The sequence below is a fragment of the Neovison vison genome, chromosome 12 (genome assembly GCF_020171115.1).
Source record: "Neovison vison isolate M4711 chromosome 12, ASM_NN_V1, whole genome shotgun sequence".
Taxonomy (NCBI): Eukaryota; Metazoa; Chordata; class Mammalia; order Carnivora; family Mustelidae; genus Neogale; species Neogale vison.
The window spans coordinates 56,599,992-56,616,487 of record NC_058102.1 but is presented as its reverse complement, the minus strand read 5'-3'; the positions used below and the strand labels follow the sequence as shown (position 1 = coordinate 56,616,487).

Here is a 16,496-nt window from a genome sequence, read left to right as displayed (position 1 = left end):
GAGAGCGAGACCATATGCACTATACAAGCTCAAAGGGAAGAGAAAAAGAGAGAAGATACCTAAAATCACAAGGGTAGACTGTGGGCTGAACTGATCCTGGAATCAGGCATCCTGAAGGGCAAATAGGATTTAGGTCGGGTGGCAAAGAGGTGGATGGAATCCCAGTGAGGAGCACCCAGGCTAAACTCAGGGGTACACTCAAGGTGACACCTCTTACAGGACAGAAAGCCCCCCAGCCAGACTCTTAAGACTAGGGAAGACACCACCTTTCTCTTTAAGCTTCAGAGTTACATCTCAGTGTTAATAGTTCCCAAATCCTCACTATGTACTATTAAAATTAGGTTTATGAACATCAGCTAGATTTCCAGATACTAGTCCTATAGAATGGTCATTTCTGTACATTGTTGCCTTTTCTGGGAATGCTCTAGGACTAGGTTACCCAATGCAACAGCTTCAGTTTTAACACTACTTAAGATATCATTGTTATACTGTGACATGTGTGTCCATTTTAGTTTTTGAAACGTGGCTACTAGAAAACTTGAAATCGCATGCATGGCCCGTATTGTACTTCTTTTCAGCCACACTGGTCTAGAGCCTCACCACTCAGTGTGGTCTGGGCAGCACCATGTAGGAGCGATCTCAACTCCTCAGAATCTGCTTGCTTACAAGGGTCCCCAGGTGCTTCTTACACATAGTAACAGACGCTCTGGCTTGGATGACTCAGAAGACATCCAGGCCTCTGCTAGGTACCCCAGAGCAGCTCCCCATCCTTCTGGGGGTGGCCCGAGGAGGCAGGGGTGGGGGCCGGCAGAGAGATGGCCCTGTGTGATGTCATTGTGATGTCATAGAGAAAAACCTCTTGCATCAGCCAGCCCCGCCCAAACTGGCGTCCTGGCTCCAGGATATCTTTTCCATCTTCTCCAGTCCACCTCATACCACCTCACCCCTCTGCTGGCAAGAGGGGGCCTGATTCATCTTCCCGCCAGGTACGTGTTCCACGCAACCGATCAGGGCCGACCAGAAGAAGACCTGAGACACCTTTGCCTCAGAGCTTCGAAAAGTGAATGAGCAATCCTTCTCAACTGACTCAAAATGTTTGTCTCACCCAGAAGGTAGGTACCCCACTTTATTCCCCCTAGGTTTTTATTGAAATTCCAGTGAACATACAGTGTAATACTAGCTTCAGGCATACAATGTTGGGTTTGTAATACAAGTTATACAAATTTACACTTTATTTCACATGTGCAGGGTAGGAACTGGAGATTACCCAAAAGGGAACAGAAATCTGTTCCTCAAGCCCGTTTTCATTGATAAACCTGGTGATGTCCAGACCTTGACCTTCTGTTTTCATCTTCTTCCGTTACCGTTTGTTACCACCTCCTCTGCCTCTTCATAACTTTTCCTCACTGCTCCCAGGACTGCTTGGAGCCCTCCAGCTCTCCTTTCTCCCCTCGCATCTGTATGATTCCTGTTGCCAAAATCTGGTTCCTGGTAAAAGGCCCGGTGGCGGGGGCGACCCCAGAGCTGTGTAAGACTCTAATGAACGGAAGGAGCAGATAGTAAATGCTCTGCCAGAGAAAGGCGAGGCACCCCTACAGTCCGGCTGGTGCCCAGCTCTGATCAGGAATCTACTGGAACTGAGGAGAAGGCAACCTTAGCTGTGCTAGTTTCTCTTTCCAGTCTCAGAGAATCTGGGAGAATGTGCAGGGAGCCTTCCAGATCCAGAAAGACCCTCTGTCAGCCAAAGATGTCTTGGCTCCTTTGGGAGAACCCACATCTGGAAATGACTTGCCTCCCATCTGAGACAGCTGGGAACGGCCAACTTTTAGCTCAAAGGGTTACTAAAAAAGCAAATGTTCATTTCTCACACCTCTGGCCTTTCTCAGAAGAATGAAGCTTCCCATTAGGCAGGGAAATAAAACACACACGCACACACTCACGCACACAGAGCACGGTGGCTTGTGCGGTTCATTGGTAGTTGGGGATCACAGGCAGAGGGACTGCAGCCCAAGTGAAGAGATCATAAAGAGGAGAACCCACAGAAATGGGTAAGAAGGTGATGAAAAAGCCAAGCGTAGTAAATTTTATCTTTTTTTATTACGGATTTAGGAGGACAGAGGGAACATGGGTTTATCAATCTATATCTTAAGTATAAAACATAATCCATTTCGTCATTCCGTGAGTTTCCATAATCTGTCCTGCAGTCCCGTGCCTTTTGCTAAGTAGCGTGCATCTTCCCTTTCCCGACTGGCAGCCTGGGGTTGAATCCAGAGGTTTTGAACACTGACCACCATTTACTAGCCTTGTGGCCTTGAGATAGTCCAACGCTCCCTGTAGAGAACGGAGTGGCCGCCTCTCCCTCAGGCTGATTCTAAGGATTACCTAAAGAGTCTAGCGAGGTGTCTGGAACTCGGCAGATTCCCTCCCCTTTCTTTCCACTTTTCCCTGCTGCCCCTTGGTCTGCACAGCAGCACTGGGAAGGACGGCTCTGTCGCCTGGCTTGCTTCTGAATCGCTCAGGTGGGGTATGCACCTTGGCCAGACTCAGGAGTCCAGTCGTGGGTGCGGCTGGGACTAGAGCCCAGATCAGACAAGCAGTCGCGGACTCCAGGATTCCCTCTCAGAGGCAAAGACTTACACCAGCCGCCAGGGATCTGTACCTTTAGGGAAAGGGCGGGGGCTGGGAAATACCTGACTCTGGGGTTCCCCTCCCACCCGCACCTCCCGACCCTCAGGCCCAGAGGCTGGGCGTGAGGCGCAGATCAGAGGGCCGACTCTTCCCCGCCCTCCCTCTGCCGAGCCTCGCCAGGGCAGCCAGCCATCAGGCCAGGCCCGGGGCTCGGCCTCCCTCCGGCCGGAGCTCGCCGGCTCCTCCTCTCGCGGGGGCCCCCGGGCTCCGAGCCGACGCCGAGGCCGGGAGAGGAAGCCAGGGCCCCAGGCCGGGCCCCACCCGCTCGCCGAGTCCCAGGCGCGGGGCCGCTAGGGCGGAGCCTCCCAAACAATTCAAAACACGCTCCGCGCGCGTCGCCGTGGCAACGCGCGCCCGCTGCTAGGCGACCGGGGCGCCGTAGTAAACCGGGGGCGGGCGTGTTACTCACGGAGGGAGGTGGGGGCGAGCGGAGCCCGCGGGGCCTCGGCTGGGCCAGGGCACCGCGACTGCCGGAGAGGAGGAGGGGGAGAGAGCAGGAAAACAAGGGACGGGGTCGGGGCGCACGCGGAGTGGAAACGGGGCAACCCAGCTGCGCGCCCCGAGCGACCCTGGAGAGGCGGCTCCCTGCCCCGCCCCGCGGTCCCCAAGATCTCCCAGCCCCCGCAGGCCCCGAGGGCTCGGTCACCCGCGCGTGAGCGATTGCCCCACAGGATGTGCAGATGTGGCTGCCCCTCTGATTCACTCCAGCTGCTTGGGGCATGGAAGAAAGGCAGCTTCCTCTCCTGGAAATGACTGCAGTAGCAAAAGCCCTCTAACAATTCCACTAACAACGGAAAGGGAAAGGCGACGGAGAGGAGAGGCCCTAAAGTGCTTTTCTTCGGTCCTTGCCGCTGAACAGAAGCAGAAGTGTTCCCACAACTCCTGACCCATGTTAGAAAGAAGGGAGTTGTTCTTATTCTCTATGCCCCTCTTTGGGGGCCCTGGGGACATGAAACACTGTTGGAGTGGAGGTTAACCTGAAAGCCCAGAAACCCCAGACAGAGCTAAGTGTCCTATACTGGTGGTAATATTTTGGACACTCAGCATGGGGGTTTTGGTGCCATAACTCTACCCTTCAAGGCTGGGAGGAACATCAAAACGTGTGAGGACCTTCCTTATCTTCATAAGTGAATGAGTGAATGCACTGAAGCAAAAATTGTGGAGCTGGGAAATTTCTGATGGTTGGACATAATGTCATCCAAAAGGGTTCTAATCAGTAGGGAATCCCGGAGCTTGGGAAAGAACATGGCTTTTTCCAATCCGTCACTGGCGTTTAAGCAATCTGTGAACTAAAGATAATACTTGTTCATGAGATCATTGCTGTTTTCTGGGCTTTGCTGGTCAAAAAGCAGGACTGTTTCCACAGGTGGGAGGAAATGTATTGGCAGAGGATCTGTTGGCTATGCACGCTTCTGTGTAGAAAGCCACAGGGTGTGTCTGTGGACCTGCAGACCTCCTTCCACCTTCTACCTTCTTGCAGCTCCTATGTATGTGTATCAGGAGGATTGGTGTGTCCTTTAACAATAGAAGACCGGACGCTTTGCTCTCTTCACAACTTTTGCTCACTCCTAGGCTTCTCAATTGCATTCTGAGCCTGGTTTCCATTACAGACTTCATTCGCTCATTCCCTCATAGTAGAAAGTGCTAGGCTCTAAGGATCAACCATGAGTAAAACACAGCTGCTCCTCTGTCTAGCATCTTCAAGTGAAGCCTGCATGTTCTGAGCTGCAGGAGAAAGGCACACAGTGAGTGGAACAGGCAGGAACAAAGAACAGGAGCCTGGAGATCAGAGCCGGTGACAGCAGAAACATTCATGTCCTGTTCCAGCTTTTTGACTGCTGAGTAACAGAAAGGAATTGGTTGGTGAGGCATGGGTCAGAAATCTGACTCCAGGGCAGAGGACAAAGATACTACTACTGGTTGGGGGCAGATGGTGGCAAAGGGGGTGGGGGTGGGGGTGGTAATGGCAGCTGCAAATGAACCTATCTTGAGAGAAGATGCCACTACTGGTAATGGGAAAAAGACAAAAAACAAACAAAAAACACCCAAATCCCTTAGCTCCAGGCTGTGCCATCAGGCAAGTTGTATGCATACAGTCTGCTCTGGTCCGGCATTCTTACCATTGTTTTAATCACATCTGATCTACTGTGTATTCACAAAACAATAAATTGGATTCCTGTTTACAAACTGTGTGTGGATGTCCCAAGCCCATTGTTTCTCTTTGTGTATACTAGTATGGTTTGGTACAGTGCAGGGAAGAGTCACTGAGGACCTTAGCAAGCACAGATGAGTCCCAAGCCTTGGCTTTGTGATGTCATAAATGCTGAGTCACATATCGGTCCCTGGGGAGGGGGGAGGTCATCCTGACATGGTAGCAGTCCAACATACCAAAGTCAAATACTGTTTTGAGATACGGAATCTCTGTGTGTCTCCTGAGTCATGAGCTTCTGAGCCCAACATAATCGCAGTCATGTTGCAGTGACTGGCAATTACTTTTTCTGTTCTAAGGGAGGAAAGAGAAGAAGAAAAAATATTAGCATGCCTAAATTATAATGAAAGGAAGTGAGTGGGACGCCAGGCAGAGAAGCTCATGTTTCATCAAAAAAAGGAAATTAAACATTCTGGCATGGGGTCCATGGGGCTAGGGGTGTCCTCAAGATGGATCAAGACTAGTAGCCAGCCAGCCAGCCCAGCCATGCAAAGTACACGGCCTAGATTCAGGCTTTGGGGAGGCCTAAAATAATATAACTTCAGAGGCTCTCTCTAGGAAAAATAATGCAAAGTGACAAGTATGTCGGGGTCTTGGAAGGGGTCCGAGTTAGTGAAAGCCCCCAAAACTGGAGTGTCACAAGCTTGCTTCGCTTCCACTCTCTCTCCAGGCCTCCTCACATAACTTCAAGACTGCAGCTCCCATCCCCTTTTCCCCGGAGAAGGCAAATTTCAGCCTATGAAGGCACAGGGGGTGCGGTTTCTGAGCAGAGGCCATAAAAACCAAAGACATCAGACTGTGCCAAACGGTGACTCAAGCGGGATGTGAGAAGCGTCTGCAAGTATTTGAGGGGCGTTAAGTGCAGAGAAGGGAAAAGAATTGTTCACTGTTCTAGGGTGGAGAGGGAGTGAGGATACGATTCAATAAAGAAAAATGTGCACAAAACTCCTCAGGAAGCATTGGCTAACTGGATTTTCTGACACCGTGGAGTCTGTGTTTCCCAGGGGAAGTATTTGAGGATCTGTGAGTCACTGAAAACTGGAACTGCCCATGAAAAATGTGCTACAGGAAATAATCCTACAAGATGTCCTCGGGGGAGCGGCTGGAGGCTCCCAGGGTTCATTCCGAGCCCTGAATTCCCCAGGGCAGACACAACGTATGCTACAGATGTGTGAATGGGGAGGAGGCCCGGGGAAGGAGAAGGAGCCCTCCCTGGGGGAGGAGCCGCCACCTGCACCCGCACGAGGGGGGGAATGGTGGGGGTAGCACGTGACGGAAGGGGAGAAATGTAAGGAGACAGCGCCACCCAGCGTCGGGACAAAAGCCGTGGCCGGGAAACCGACAGCCAATTCAAAGGTGAAGTGACCACAAAATTCCAGCTCTGGAGAGGGAGCTCTGTCACCATGAATAAAGGGTCGTGTGGGTGCTGTGGGACTCACGCCTGGGCACAGGCACATGTGTGTCAAATGTGCGGACAAGTCAGTCCTAGAAGAGTAGGAAGCAAGAGCCAGAGAGACTCCTCCGGTTGGAATGTGGACTAATTCCCTCTGGGGGCTGGGGACCGCCTTTCATTCCCCCAGCTAACTGCACAGACACAGAATGGGAAAACCATGACTTGGTTGGTGGCAAATCTGGGAGATTCCAGGTAGGGGAGGGCCGGGGCAGAACAGGAGGGTTTCATTAAATGTAAGCCCCACAGGAGTCAGACAGGTAATACTTACGGCGCATTAACTCCCTAGCTCCATATCTTCCAGGTTGTTCAGCTTCTTTCTTGTTGTTAAGCTGAAGTGGAGACTTCCAAGCTCTTTCCATACGGAACCAGAAACCAGAAGTCCATCCCTATGTACAAAGAGCTTTCTAGAATTACAGATTCCTGGGCCTCACCCCTGCGGTGGAATCTCAGGCCAGGCACAGGAATCTGAATATTTTCCACAGTTTCAAAGACTGTTCTGATGTTCATTCAGAACTGAGAACGGCTGCTCCAGCAGAGGAGGGGCCTCTGAGGACTTCACAGTCCAGACAGCTATCATGAAATATAGAAAGTATTACAGAGGGGTACAGTATGGAAGGACAGAGGGAAGGGAGCTGTTCTCGCTCATTCAAAGGATGAGCGACTTTTACACTAGTCTTGATGGGAGGTAGACCAGATGAGGACACTGAAGACATTCCACGCAGAAGGAAGAGCATCTACAAAGGCACGGAGGATCGTCTCAGTATTCCACTGGAGGGACTGGGAGGTGGAGACCACCCATGACACACGGAAGCTCTTTCAAACCCATGGCTCTATGGGGGCCCCGATACTGCAGATAATTGCTTACTAAAAGGTTGAAGGGGCGCCTGGGTGGCTCAGTCGGTTAAGCATCTGCCTTCTGCTCAGGTCATGATCCCAGGCTCCTGGGATGGGCCCCACATCAGGCTCCCTGCTCATTGGAGAGTCTATTCCCTCTCCTTCTGCTCCTCCTGCTAGCTTGTGCTCTCTCTCTCACTCACTCAAATGAATAAATTAAAAAATCTTTTTTTTTTTTTTTAAGATTTTATGTATTTATTTGACAGAGATTACAAGTAGGCAGAGAGGCAGGCAGAGAGAGGAAGGGAAACAGGTTCCCTGCTGAGCAGAGAGCCAGATGCGGGGCTCCGTCCCAGGACCCTGGGACCCTGGGATCATGACCTGAGCCGAAGGCAGAGGCTTTAACCCACTGAGCCACCCAGGTAACCCCCAATTTAAAAATCTTTAAAGAAAAAAAAAAAAAGTAGAAAACCTTACACAAAGGAATGGGAACTCTTGTAGTAATGGTGACCCTGCAATATTTTCTGTGTCCGCCATAAAATCAAGCCCAAGCCATTCTTACCAGCTTCCTAGGGAATGGCGGTTAGGTGGAAACTGAATCTTCACATAACTTTTTAAAGAAACTTCCCTCTGTGAAAGCAGGTCCTTGCTTCTTTGTGCTTAATCCCAGATCCCTATTGGCAAGCTCTCCTGTGTAATCTTCCAGAACAGCTGGGCCATGATTGCACTGTCAATTATTAAATGCCCAAGTTCCCTGCAAGGCAGCATTTAATCATGAGGCACTCCAAAAAAATAGGAGATAGAAGAGGGATGGGAAGGGAGGCAGGAGGGTAGGAAGGCAGTTTCATTCTGTCAACATTAAACCAAGGGCATTTGGGGCACAGATGGCATCCTGTGGTCCAGACAGCTGCAAGACGCTGGCCATGGCCAAGGTAACCAGCTTCCCCTTCTTACTGCTCGAAACATAACTTTGCATAGCTATTTTGAATCTGATTTTAAGAGCTGTGCCTGTCTCATCAATTTGTTGTCTATGTTAACTCTGAGTTTTTCTGTTAATCTGTGTTGATGGAAGAGTGACATTTTGGCACTTTTGCACTTCCTGTTGATCTGAGCCGGAGTATCTGGGAAGCCACACTCTCTCCCTTTTCTAGAGAGTAAAGAGTCACCTTGACATGGGGCTTGTCAGCATATGCAAAGATGAAACTTTTCTTAAGGCCGCTACTTCTTTGTGATTTTGTTAAAGAGATCATGGCAAAATTAGACCTGTTCTTGCAAATGAGGAGGTTATCTGGATCCTGGAGAGAAAGGCATGTTTAGGAAGAAATAAAACACGTGATGAAGGGCACAGTACCGTAGGTGTTGAAGATAATTCTTGAAAAGGCTCTTGAATGAATTCCCATTCGATTGTCAAGATGATTCTTGAGCGAGGCTCCTTGTGTCTGTCCTTGGTTGGATACTCCTTTGGAAGCAGTCTCTTTGAGCTTCATTCTAAGCTCTTTTTCATCCTTTCTTTCTCAAATCATTTCTTCCTTAAATTGTCTATCGCCTTAATGCAGGGTTCCTTATTCTTATCTGTGATTAATATGCAGAATAACTTACAAATATGTGTAACTTGGAACAAATTGAGGCTAGAATAAAAATCTGATGTGATAGTGGACAAATTTCCAAGTCATATTCGATTGAAAATGAAGTTGAAAATGTAGAATTGCCTAAATCATTAGTTCAGTCTTTAGACAGAAAGATTAATGAAGATGTTTTACCTAGAAGTCTCATTTCCTGTTCACCCAATGTATATGAAAATAATTAGAAAGAATAACTTACAGTAATGGAACAAACCAATAGGGTTTGCACAGCTAAAAACAAGGTGGGAGCATTCTTTGGGGGGACAGGGCGGTGTGTGCCTTCTATATGGGTAATAGATCTTTCTTCACTCCAGATGCTGTGGTTTTTAGTCTTTACCAAGGTCACCCAGCGTCCTGCACAGACTGACAATTCTTGGTGAATTTAATTTGTTGAGTGCTTTTAAAAAAATAATATTAGCATATTGCTTTCCAGAGGTTGTTTCATCATATGTCTTATATATTGATTTTTATATGCATATGAACCTTGCATATTTCTTATGCCCATAAATAATCACTTTGTGATATGCACTGTTTTAGTCCCTGGAAATTCTGAAGAACAAATTGTTACATGTCTAAGATAAGGTTCCCTGTAATGCAGAAAATGTTAAGCTGGAGATTGAGGCAGATTTATGGGCCTGTGCATTTAGCTATGGTTTTATTTACGTTTCTTTAGCTAAGCAGATTTAGGTCTGATTAATTCTGATATGAGAGGTCCCCTGGAAAGCTCAAGATGGTTTACTTTAAGAAGCATCTGTCAGCAACTAAATATGGGCTTCTTTTCCCTTCAGTATGTATTAATAAAACAGCATAAACCACTCCATAACATAAAGTGCAAGACCCATCAGATTTCTTTATTTTTCTAAAGCTCAGTCTGGCTCTGAGCCATCGCTTAACCAAGGTTGAAACATCTAATATTGGTCATTCTTCAGGGGGCTCTCCTCTTCTCGTCGGCTAAAAATGACGGGGAGTTCAGGGGCTCCAGCCAGAGCCACACTGTCCCCCCGGGAGTCAGGCACCACAGCTGCATCGAGCAGTGGCAATGCCTGTCCAGGTTCCTTGCTCCGTGACCATGACACTTGGTGCCCAGTCTCCATGGGCACCACACAGCCACCTCCCATTGGAGATTCTGTCCTCTCTGTGGCCATGTCTGAAAGCTGGGCCCCGATCACCTCTCTCAGAACCTGCAGCCTCCTGTTCTTTCCAGGGGTTTCAACAATCCAGTATCCCAGTAGGTCCACGCCTTCTTTAATGCTGAAAGTCCTAATCCTTGCTGCTCCCTGCCCTGGGGTGATCCAATTTAACACTGACTGATAAGCCATATCCTCCTTTACTCTCCTCTCAGAGGAATCCGTCAGACAGAGAAGAGGACACCAAAAAACTTGTGTAGTTACAAGAAATACCTCAGCAAGTGGGTGCTCCTACCTTTCACTGAAGACAAAACCAAAAGTAATAATCACTGAGCGCCTTAGAGTGGCCCCAATTCTTGTCCTCACTTGATAGACGCCAGCTCTGCGGCTTAACCACATACCCACGGAGGCTATTATGGGATACTTAGCTCAGATCATCCTCAATAAGCACTTGAGTAGAATGAGGTCCAGCTTCAATAAACATCACCACCCTGGTGCCCACTCCAGGCCATTCCTGAAGGTAAACCCTCACACTCGTGGCTCCTTGCAGAAAGCTCCCCGGGGGCCATTGCGGCCCCATTATCGTGGAGGACTAGTGTGGCTTGAGCCCAGGCAGTCGCCGGGAAGAGTACCCAGATCCCCTGGGAGGTTCTGAAGTCAGGCTCTCCCCTCATGCTTGTCTGTTCCAGATGGAACTCCCGAAGGGCTGCTCTGCCCAGCGGACACTCCTATCTGCCATCCTCAACATGCTATCACTCAGCCTCTCCACAGCATCCCTGCTCAGCAACTGCTGGTTTGTGGGCACACAGAAGGTGCCCAAGCCCGTGTGCGGAAAAGGTCTGGCCGCCGAATGCTTTGACGTGCCGGTGCCCTTGGATGGGAGCGGCGCCAACTCATCATCCCCGGAGGTGGTGCAATACAGCTGGGAGGCTGGGGATGACCGCTTCTCCTTCCATACCTTCTGGAGTGGCATGTGGCTATCCTGTGAGGAAACTGTGGAAGAACCAGGTGGGTTTGTCGTCAGCCCAGCTGCCTCATATCCCCCACCTCCCCGCCCCAGGGAACTTCACACGGGGCGAAGGGCCAGTAAGAAGTATACAGCACTCCCCACACCCCACCGGGTCTCAGCATCTCCCCACTCTGCATCTCATCCCTTCTCCCTAGAACTCCCTTTCGATGGGACCCAAAAGTCCATCTAGCTTTTCCCCTCCTGACTGTCTCGTAGACATGCTGGTTTAAAACCTCAAAGGGTTCCATTTAGACTTGTAACATCATGAGAAGTCCCACACTAGCAAGTTAGTATTGCTGTTTGAAGACCAAATGAGAGAGGATTCTTAGGGAAAAGGCCCCCGCTCTGTCCAGCTGTGACCCCAGATGAGCAGCTTCCTCTCCACAGACCTTGACTTTCCCACCGGTGAGATGAAAGGATCTGAGGAGATCCCTTGTCAAGCCCCTTCCTCCCCAACCCCACCAAAAGGGTTTTCTTGTTCGGAGTATTACCATTACGATTTACAAGGTAGGGGGGCTGAAGCCTCAGGAGGGTAAGTAGGTGGAGTGAGGCCACCCTTGACCTCCCAGGTCTCCGGTAGCTCAGCGCATGTGGCAAAGCCAGTCTTGTGTCACTGTGCATACCTTAACCTGTGCTCCTCAGCTTGGGAGCAGCTGACCTAAGGACAGCCCTCCTCCCTCCTCCCTGCTCAAAGCATTCGGACATCACCTGGTCGTGATGTTGTCCTAAAGCCCAGAATCCAGTACAGTTAACCTGTTTCTCCCGATTTGGGTCATGGGAAAAAGGAGAGGGACGAGGAATATAAATATGTGTGTGTGTTTATATGTGTTATTGACATGTCATTTAGCTCAGCTCCGACCCCAGGGTCCCAGAAACAGTTTCAAGCCATGCAGACCAGGGTACGGAGGCAGCGAAAGGTGCTGGTTAACATCAGGCTTCTTAACCCTCCCCGACCTGAGAAATGGGAACATTTCCCTGTGCAAGCCCTCTCAGGCTCACGTCCTCTTTTTCACGGTCAGGAGCTGGGGACCGAGAAATGATTTCTGAGGGATTCTTGCCTTGGTCATGCAACCATCCATCCATAATGCGTTCTTTCCCACTTTCAGAGAGAAACTTCTAGTGCCCACCTACCGCGTGCTGGGCAGGCACAGGTCCCAACCAATGGAGAGGCGCCAGCTGTGGGACGTACCCCTGAAGTTGTACCTTGTCTGTGTTTCAGGGGAGAGGTGCCGAACTTTCAATGAACTCACACCACCAACCGAGAGAGGTGAGAAAGGACTACTGGAGTGTGCCACGTTGCAAGGCCCACGTCACCCCACTCTCCGATTTGGAGGGAAGCGGTTGATGGAGAAGGCTTTCCTCCCCCACCCTCCCTTGGGGCTTGTGGCAAGTATGTGGGTTTGATCACCAATTTAGTCGCCATTGAGTTGGACCTCTCTGGCCCAACTGTGCTCTCTACACTGTACTGTGGTCTCCTTTTCTTTTTCTGAGCCCCGCGGGGTGACCCACATTCCTTCCAGAGCTGACTCTCATTCATATGCAGGAATGCAAAAAAGGAACAGCAGGAACAAATAAAGTTCACAAATAGAAAACCACCAACAGTTCTAACCTCCTCCTGTTGCCAAGTAACCATGTTGAAAAGCTCAAGAGGTTTTTTTTCCCTCCAATATGTATATATATTTTTAAGTTTAAAAAATATATATTTTTAATAGGAGGGAGTGAAAAAGGAGAGGGAGGGAGAAAGAAACAGAACTGATTGCTCCAAAATTCAGTAAGGAAAAAGAGAACGAAAATGACCCACAGCAAAGTCATGCCTCTGCCAGATTTTGTGACGATTAGCTGATCTTTTCTGGAATCTCCCTAATGGTGCTTCCAGTCAATCTAGTTTACTGGAGTCTTTATCAGGTCCTGAGCTGAGAGCAGCAAGCGCAAGGGTAACAGCAAAAGACCCCAAGGAGGGAACGCTAGCCAGCTGGTGCCAGCCCTGTCCCCTTCTCCCTTTCTCTGACTCGGGGAGGCTTTCCCTTCTGCGGGGCTCCGCGTTTCAGGGCTCGGTCATGTAACTGTCAGGGTGAAGGCTCTTCTTGTGATTTCTTTTGTCTTGTTGTTGTTGTTCAATACTTGGATTGTATTTTCTTCCCTGGTTTCTGACAGAGATCCTATGGTTATCACTGGGAGCCCAGTTCTCGTCCATCGGACTTGAATTCGTCAGCTTCCTCCTGCTACTGATGGACCTGCTGTTCACTGGGAACCCGGGCTGCGGACTCAAGCTGAGCGCCTTCGCCGCCATTTCCTCCGTCCTGTCAGGTGCAGCCTCCCAGGCTGGGGTGGGCGGGGGTCTGGCCACCTTCCAGGTCCCTCTGATGGGCTCCTGTGTCCATCCAAAGGGCAGGAAGGAGGAGGCGGGGTCCAGAATGGAGGGATGAGAGATGGAAATTTTGTATTGGATCATCATGTGCTTGGCAAAATGATTTCTCTCTGGGTTCTTCTTATTTGCCAGCTTTCTCAGTATGTGAAATACAGTTTGGTTCACTTCTCAGTTGCCCATGCACACAGCTTTTCCGGACTCCGCTGGATCAAGTAGGAGTAAGAGACGCAGATATAAAGATAGATCAAGAAAAAAGCTCACGTTGAGGGCATGGGTGGGAAGAAGTAAAATGCCCCAAGTGCAGCATTGACTCAGAAACTTTTTCCATAGCTCTCCACCTAAAGCCTGGGGGGGACTTACTGCAAAGCCCCCGTCACAGATTAGTGTCCCGGAAGTGTGGGAGCCGATGGGTGATGGGGACATCTCCACATAGGCTGTAACGGATACAAAATGAGGAGGTTGCTCCAAACTCCTACTCCCTATAAATGGCAAAGCCAGCCTGGGTCTAAGGCCGCCGCCTTTCTGTTCCCTCTGTAGGCCTTCTGGGCATGGTGGCCCATATGATGTATTCACAAGTCTTCCAGGCAACTGCCAACTTGGGTCCAGAAGACTGGAGGCCACATGCTTGGAATTATGGCTGGGCCTTCTAGTAAGTGCTTGCCATCTCCTGAGCCTTCTAGCTCCTCCCCAGCCAACCTGTGTTGGACGTGCTGCCCTCCACTAGATGTTTGCTCCGTGTCCTTCCACCTTCTCTTCAGCCCTCGTGCGAGGGCTCCGTTGACCAGAGAGTGGGACCATCAGGCCACCGCTGCTCTCCCCCCACCTGCTGGGAGGCACAGGGATGATTCTTCCGGCTTGTTCTGTCGGGTCTTTCTAATGATACAGCTGTCGCAGTTGCTCCCTCGCCTGATTACGTGTGTTCCCTTGGGAAATGAGACTGGTTTTGTATGGCTTATGCCAGTGATGCTCCCTTTATTATACATTTTATGATTCAAGATATTGGAGGACAGAGAAAGGAAGAGATCAGCCTTGAGGTGTGGTTCGCATTCTACCCCCTGTGCGTGGCTGACTCTTCTCCTGTAACAAAGAGTCACTTCCTCCTACTTCTGCTCTTATTCCACCCACCTGTCTGAGAAACAAAATCTCCTCTACCAGCCATTCTCTGACCCTCAAAGAACTAAGGGGTCAGTTATTTTCGATTTCTCTTGAGAGTAGCAGCAGCCATGACAGACATAGTTGAAGCAAACACACTGTCTGTTTTAAGAGTCCTTCACTTCCTCCCCTGAGGAACACGCTCTCTCTGTTGACTGTGCAGGTGCCCACTTGGGCCTGCATTACCGTCTGCAGTCGGTGCTAAGCCCTTTACCAGTGCTGAAGAGACAGGGCACTGGGCTCGGTTTCCATACTAGCGGAGGTAGTCCTGAAGGTCATCCTATCCCCTTTCCTAGTGATATAACATGCTGTTGGATTCGGGCGTCTTTGGGCTATTCCAAAACCAGCCCCCGGAGCTTGCTTTCCAGACACATCGTTTTGCACCTTCTGTCTGTCTTTAAGCCGTTATTGGCATGACTCTCCCAGCAGAAGCAGCCCAGCCTCAGTCGGCAGAGTCCGTCAGAGGCAGGCAGATGGGAACACGCTGTACCAGTGTGTGGCCTGGCTTGACCCATCACCTGACCTCATGCAATTCCTCACTAACCTTACACAACTTCCTCCTTCCTGGGCTTCCCAGAATCATGGGGGAAATTTAGAGGTTGACTTCCCAAGTGTTTAGGAACCCGTTTGATCTAGTTCCCTGGTGGGTTTTTTTGTTGTTGTTTTTTTGGTTTTTTGATTCGTCAAATCCATCCAGCTTCTCTTAAATCTCCAGCTTCGTTCCATCCATTATAAACTCCTTGAGGCCAAGAACCACATTTGTTTTCTTAAGAGGCAAATTCCACTGGTACCACGAATAACAGCTCCAGGTTTGCAGCGAATGTTGCCTGAACGACACTGAGAGGCTCAACTCTGTGCTCCCAAAGACCACTAAACGCAGAACAAAAGGAGATGAAGGGAGTTGATCGCTCCCACCATCTGTTCGGAGTGAGGGAAAATCCTGGGTGGGATGTGTGTGTGTGCTTGTGGGGGGTGGGGCGAGGAGGAGGCATATAGCACTGGGCTATGTCCCCTCCATAAACCTGAGCTACCAGTCTGTGAATTGGATCTGAGATGGGGAAGCCCTAGTCCAGAAAACTGTGTGTGGGTGGGTGTGTGATATGTACAGAAGATACACACCGGGAATAAAGGAGCACCGCGCTAACTGCTAATCGACCCAGTGAAAACGAACCCGTTGAACGCCTAGTCCGACTTGCAACACTACCAGGGTCATTCTCTTTGACTACAAAACATTCAGAACATACCTAATGAGACCCAATTCAGGCCTCTGGCCCACAGTGCTCTCCCCAAAGCACAGTGAAAGGGAGCCCACCCCAGTCCCCAAGTCCCTAAGGGGCAGCAGCCTAGTTACTAATGGGAAGGGATCATGGTATTTTCCTCTCAAACCTGTGCGTAGCTCAGATGCTGACCGTCTGGTTTTTTTGGTTCCTCCCTAGCACAGCCTGGCTTTCCTTCACCTGCTGCATGGTGTCGGCGGTCACCACCTTCAACGCATACACCAAGCTGGTGCTGGAGTTCAAGGGTAAGCACAGTAAGAGCTTCAAAGGAAAGCTGAGCCGCCCGCCGCACCATCCCCAGTGCTTCCTGGAGCAGCTGTCCTGTGCAGCCCCCACGGGGCATCCTCTGACCAGCTACCACCAGTACCACCCTCAGCCCGTCCGCTCCGTCTCGGAAGGAGTTGACTTCTACTCCGGGCTACACCACAAGGGATTTCAGCAAGGACCCAGCCAGAGGCTGAAGGAAGAGGCGGCTGGGTCATCCGTAGAGGAAGAACCGTGTTAGACGTAGTAGGGTTTAGAGGGCAGGCTGAACCCAACCTTACATGTTCATTTGCTTATCAACATGTACTGAAGCCAGAGTCTGTGTGTCGAGCATGGTTCCCACAGGTTTGCGACAAGCGTGTCTGAAAGGGCAGGTGCTAAGGGGGGCATGTGCGGATGCTGCTGCCCCCCTCTTCCTTCCCAGCTTTTCCCTTTCCTTGTCTCATTTCAGCATCTCCCTATCTCCCATGCTTGGAATCACCCCCTCTCCTTC

The 16,496-nt window shown here is 50.1% G+C and overlaps 1 protein-coding gene across 2 annotated transcripts; it reads left to right on the top strand.

Moving 5' to 3' along the window:
- Window positions 1–1,064: 1,064 nt before the first annotated feature.
- GSG1 (germ cell associated 1) lies at window positions 1,065–16,320 on the top strand. 2 transcript variants are annotated; one of them, XM_044227052.1, is made up of 6 exons: window positions 1,065–1,112; window positions 10,623–10,941; window positions 12,162–12,209; window positions 13,097–13,249; window positions 13,848–13,959; window positions 15,899–16,320. In XM_044227052.1, exons 1-6 carry the CDS (start codon window positions 1,065–1,067, stop codon window positions 16,242–16,244), a joined length of 1,026 nt encoding a protein of 341 aa, XP_044082987.1. In that variant the 3' UTR covers window positions 16,245–16,320. The 2 variants fall into 2 exon arrangements, with proteins under 2 accessions (XP_044082987.1, XP_044082985.1); XM_044227050.1 differs by having other exon boundaries at window positions 12,162–12,332.
- The last annotated feature ends 176 nt before the right edge of the window (window positions 16,321–16,496 follow it).

Coding starts and splice junctions, on each gene's coding strand:
- GSG1 (XM_044227050.1), top strand. CDS start 1,065: ATGAGCAATCCTTCTCAACTGACTCAAAATGTTTGTCTCACCCAGAAG. Junction 1,113..10,622: donor ATGTTTGTCTCACCCAGAAG/GTAGGTACCCCA, acceptor TGTCTGTTCCAG/ATGGAACTCCCGAAGGGCTG. Junction 12,333..13,096: donor TCCCTTGGGGCTTGTGGCAA/GTATGTGGGTTT, acceptor GGTTTCTGACAG/AGATCCTATGGTTATCACTG.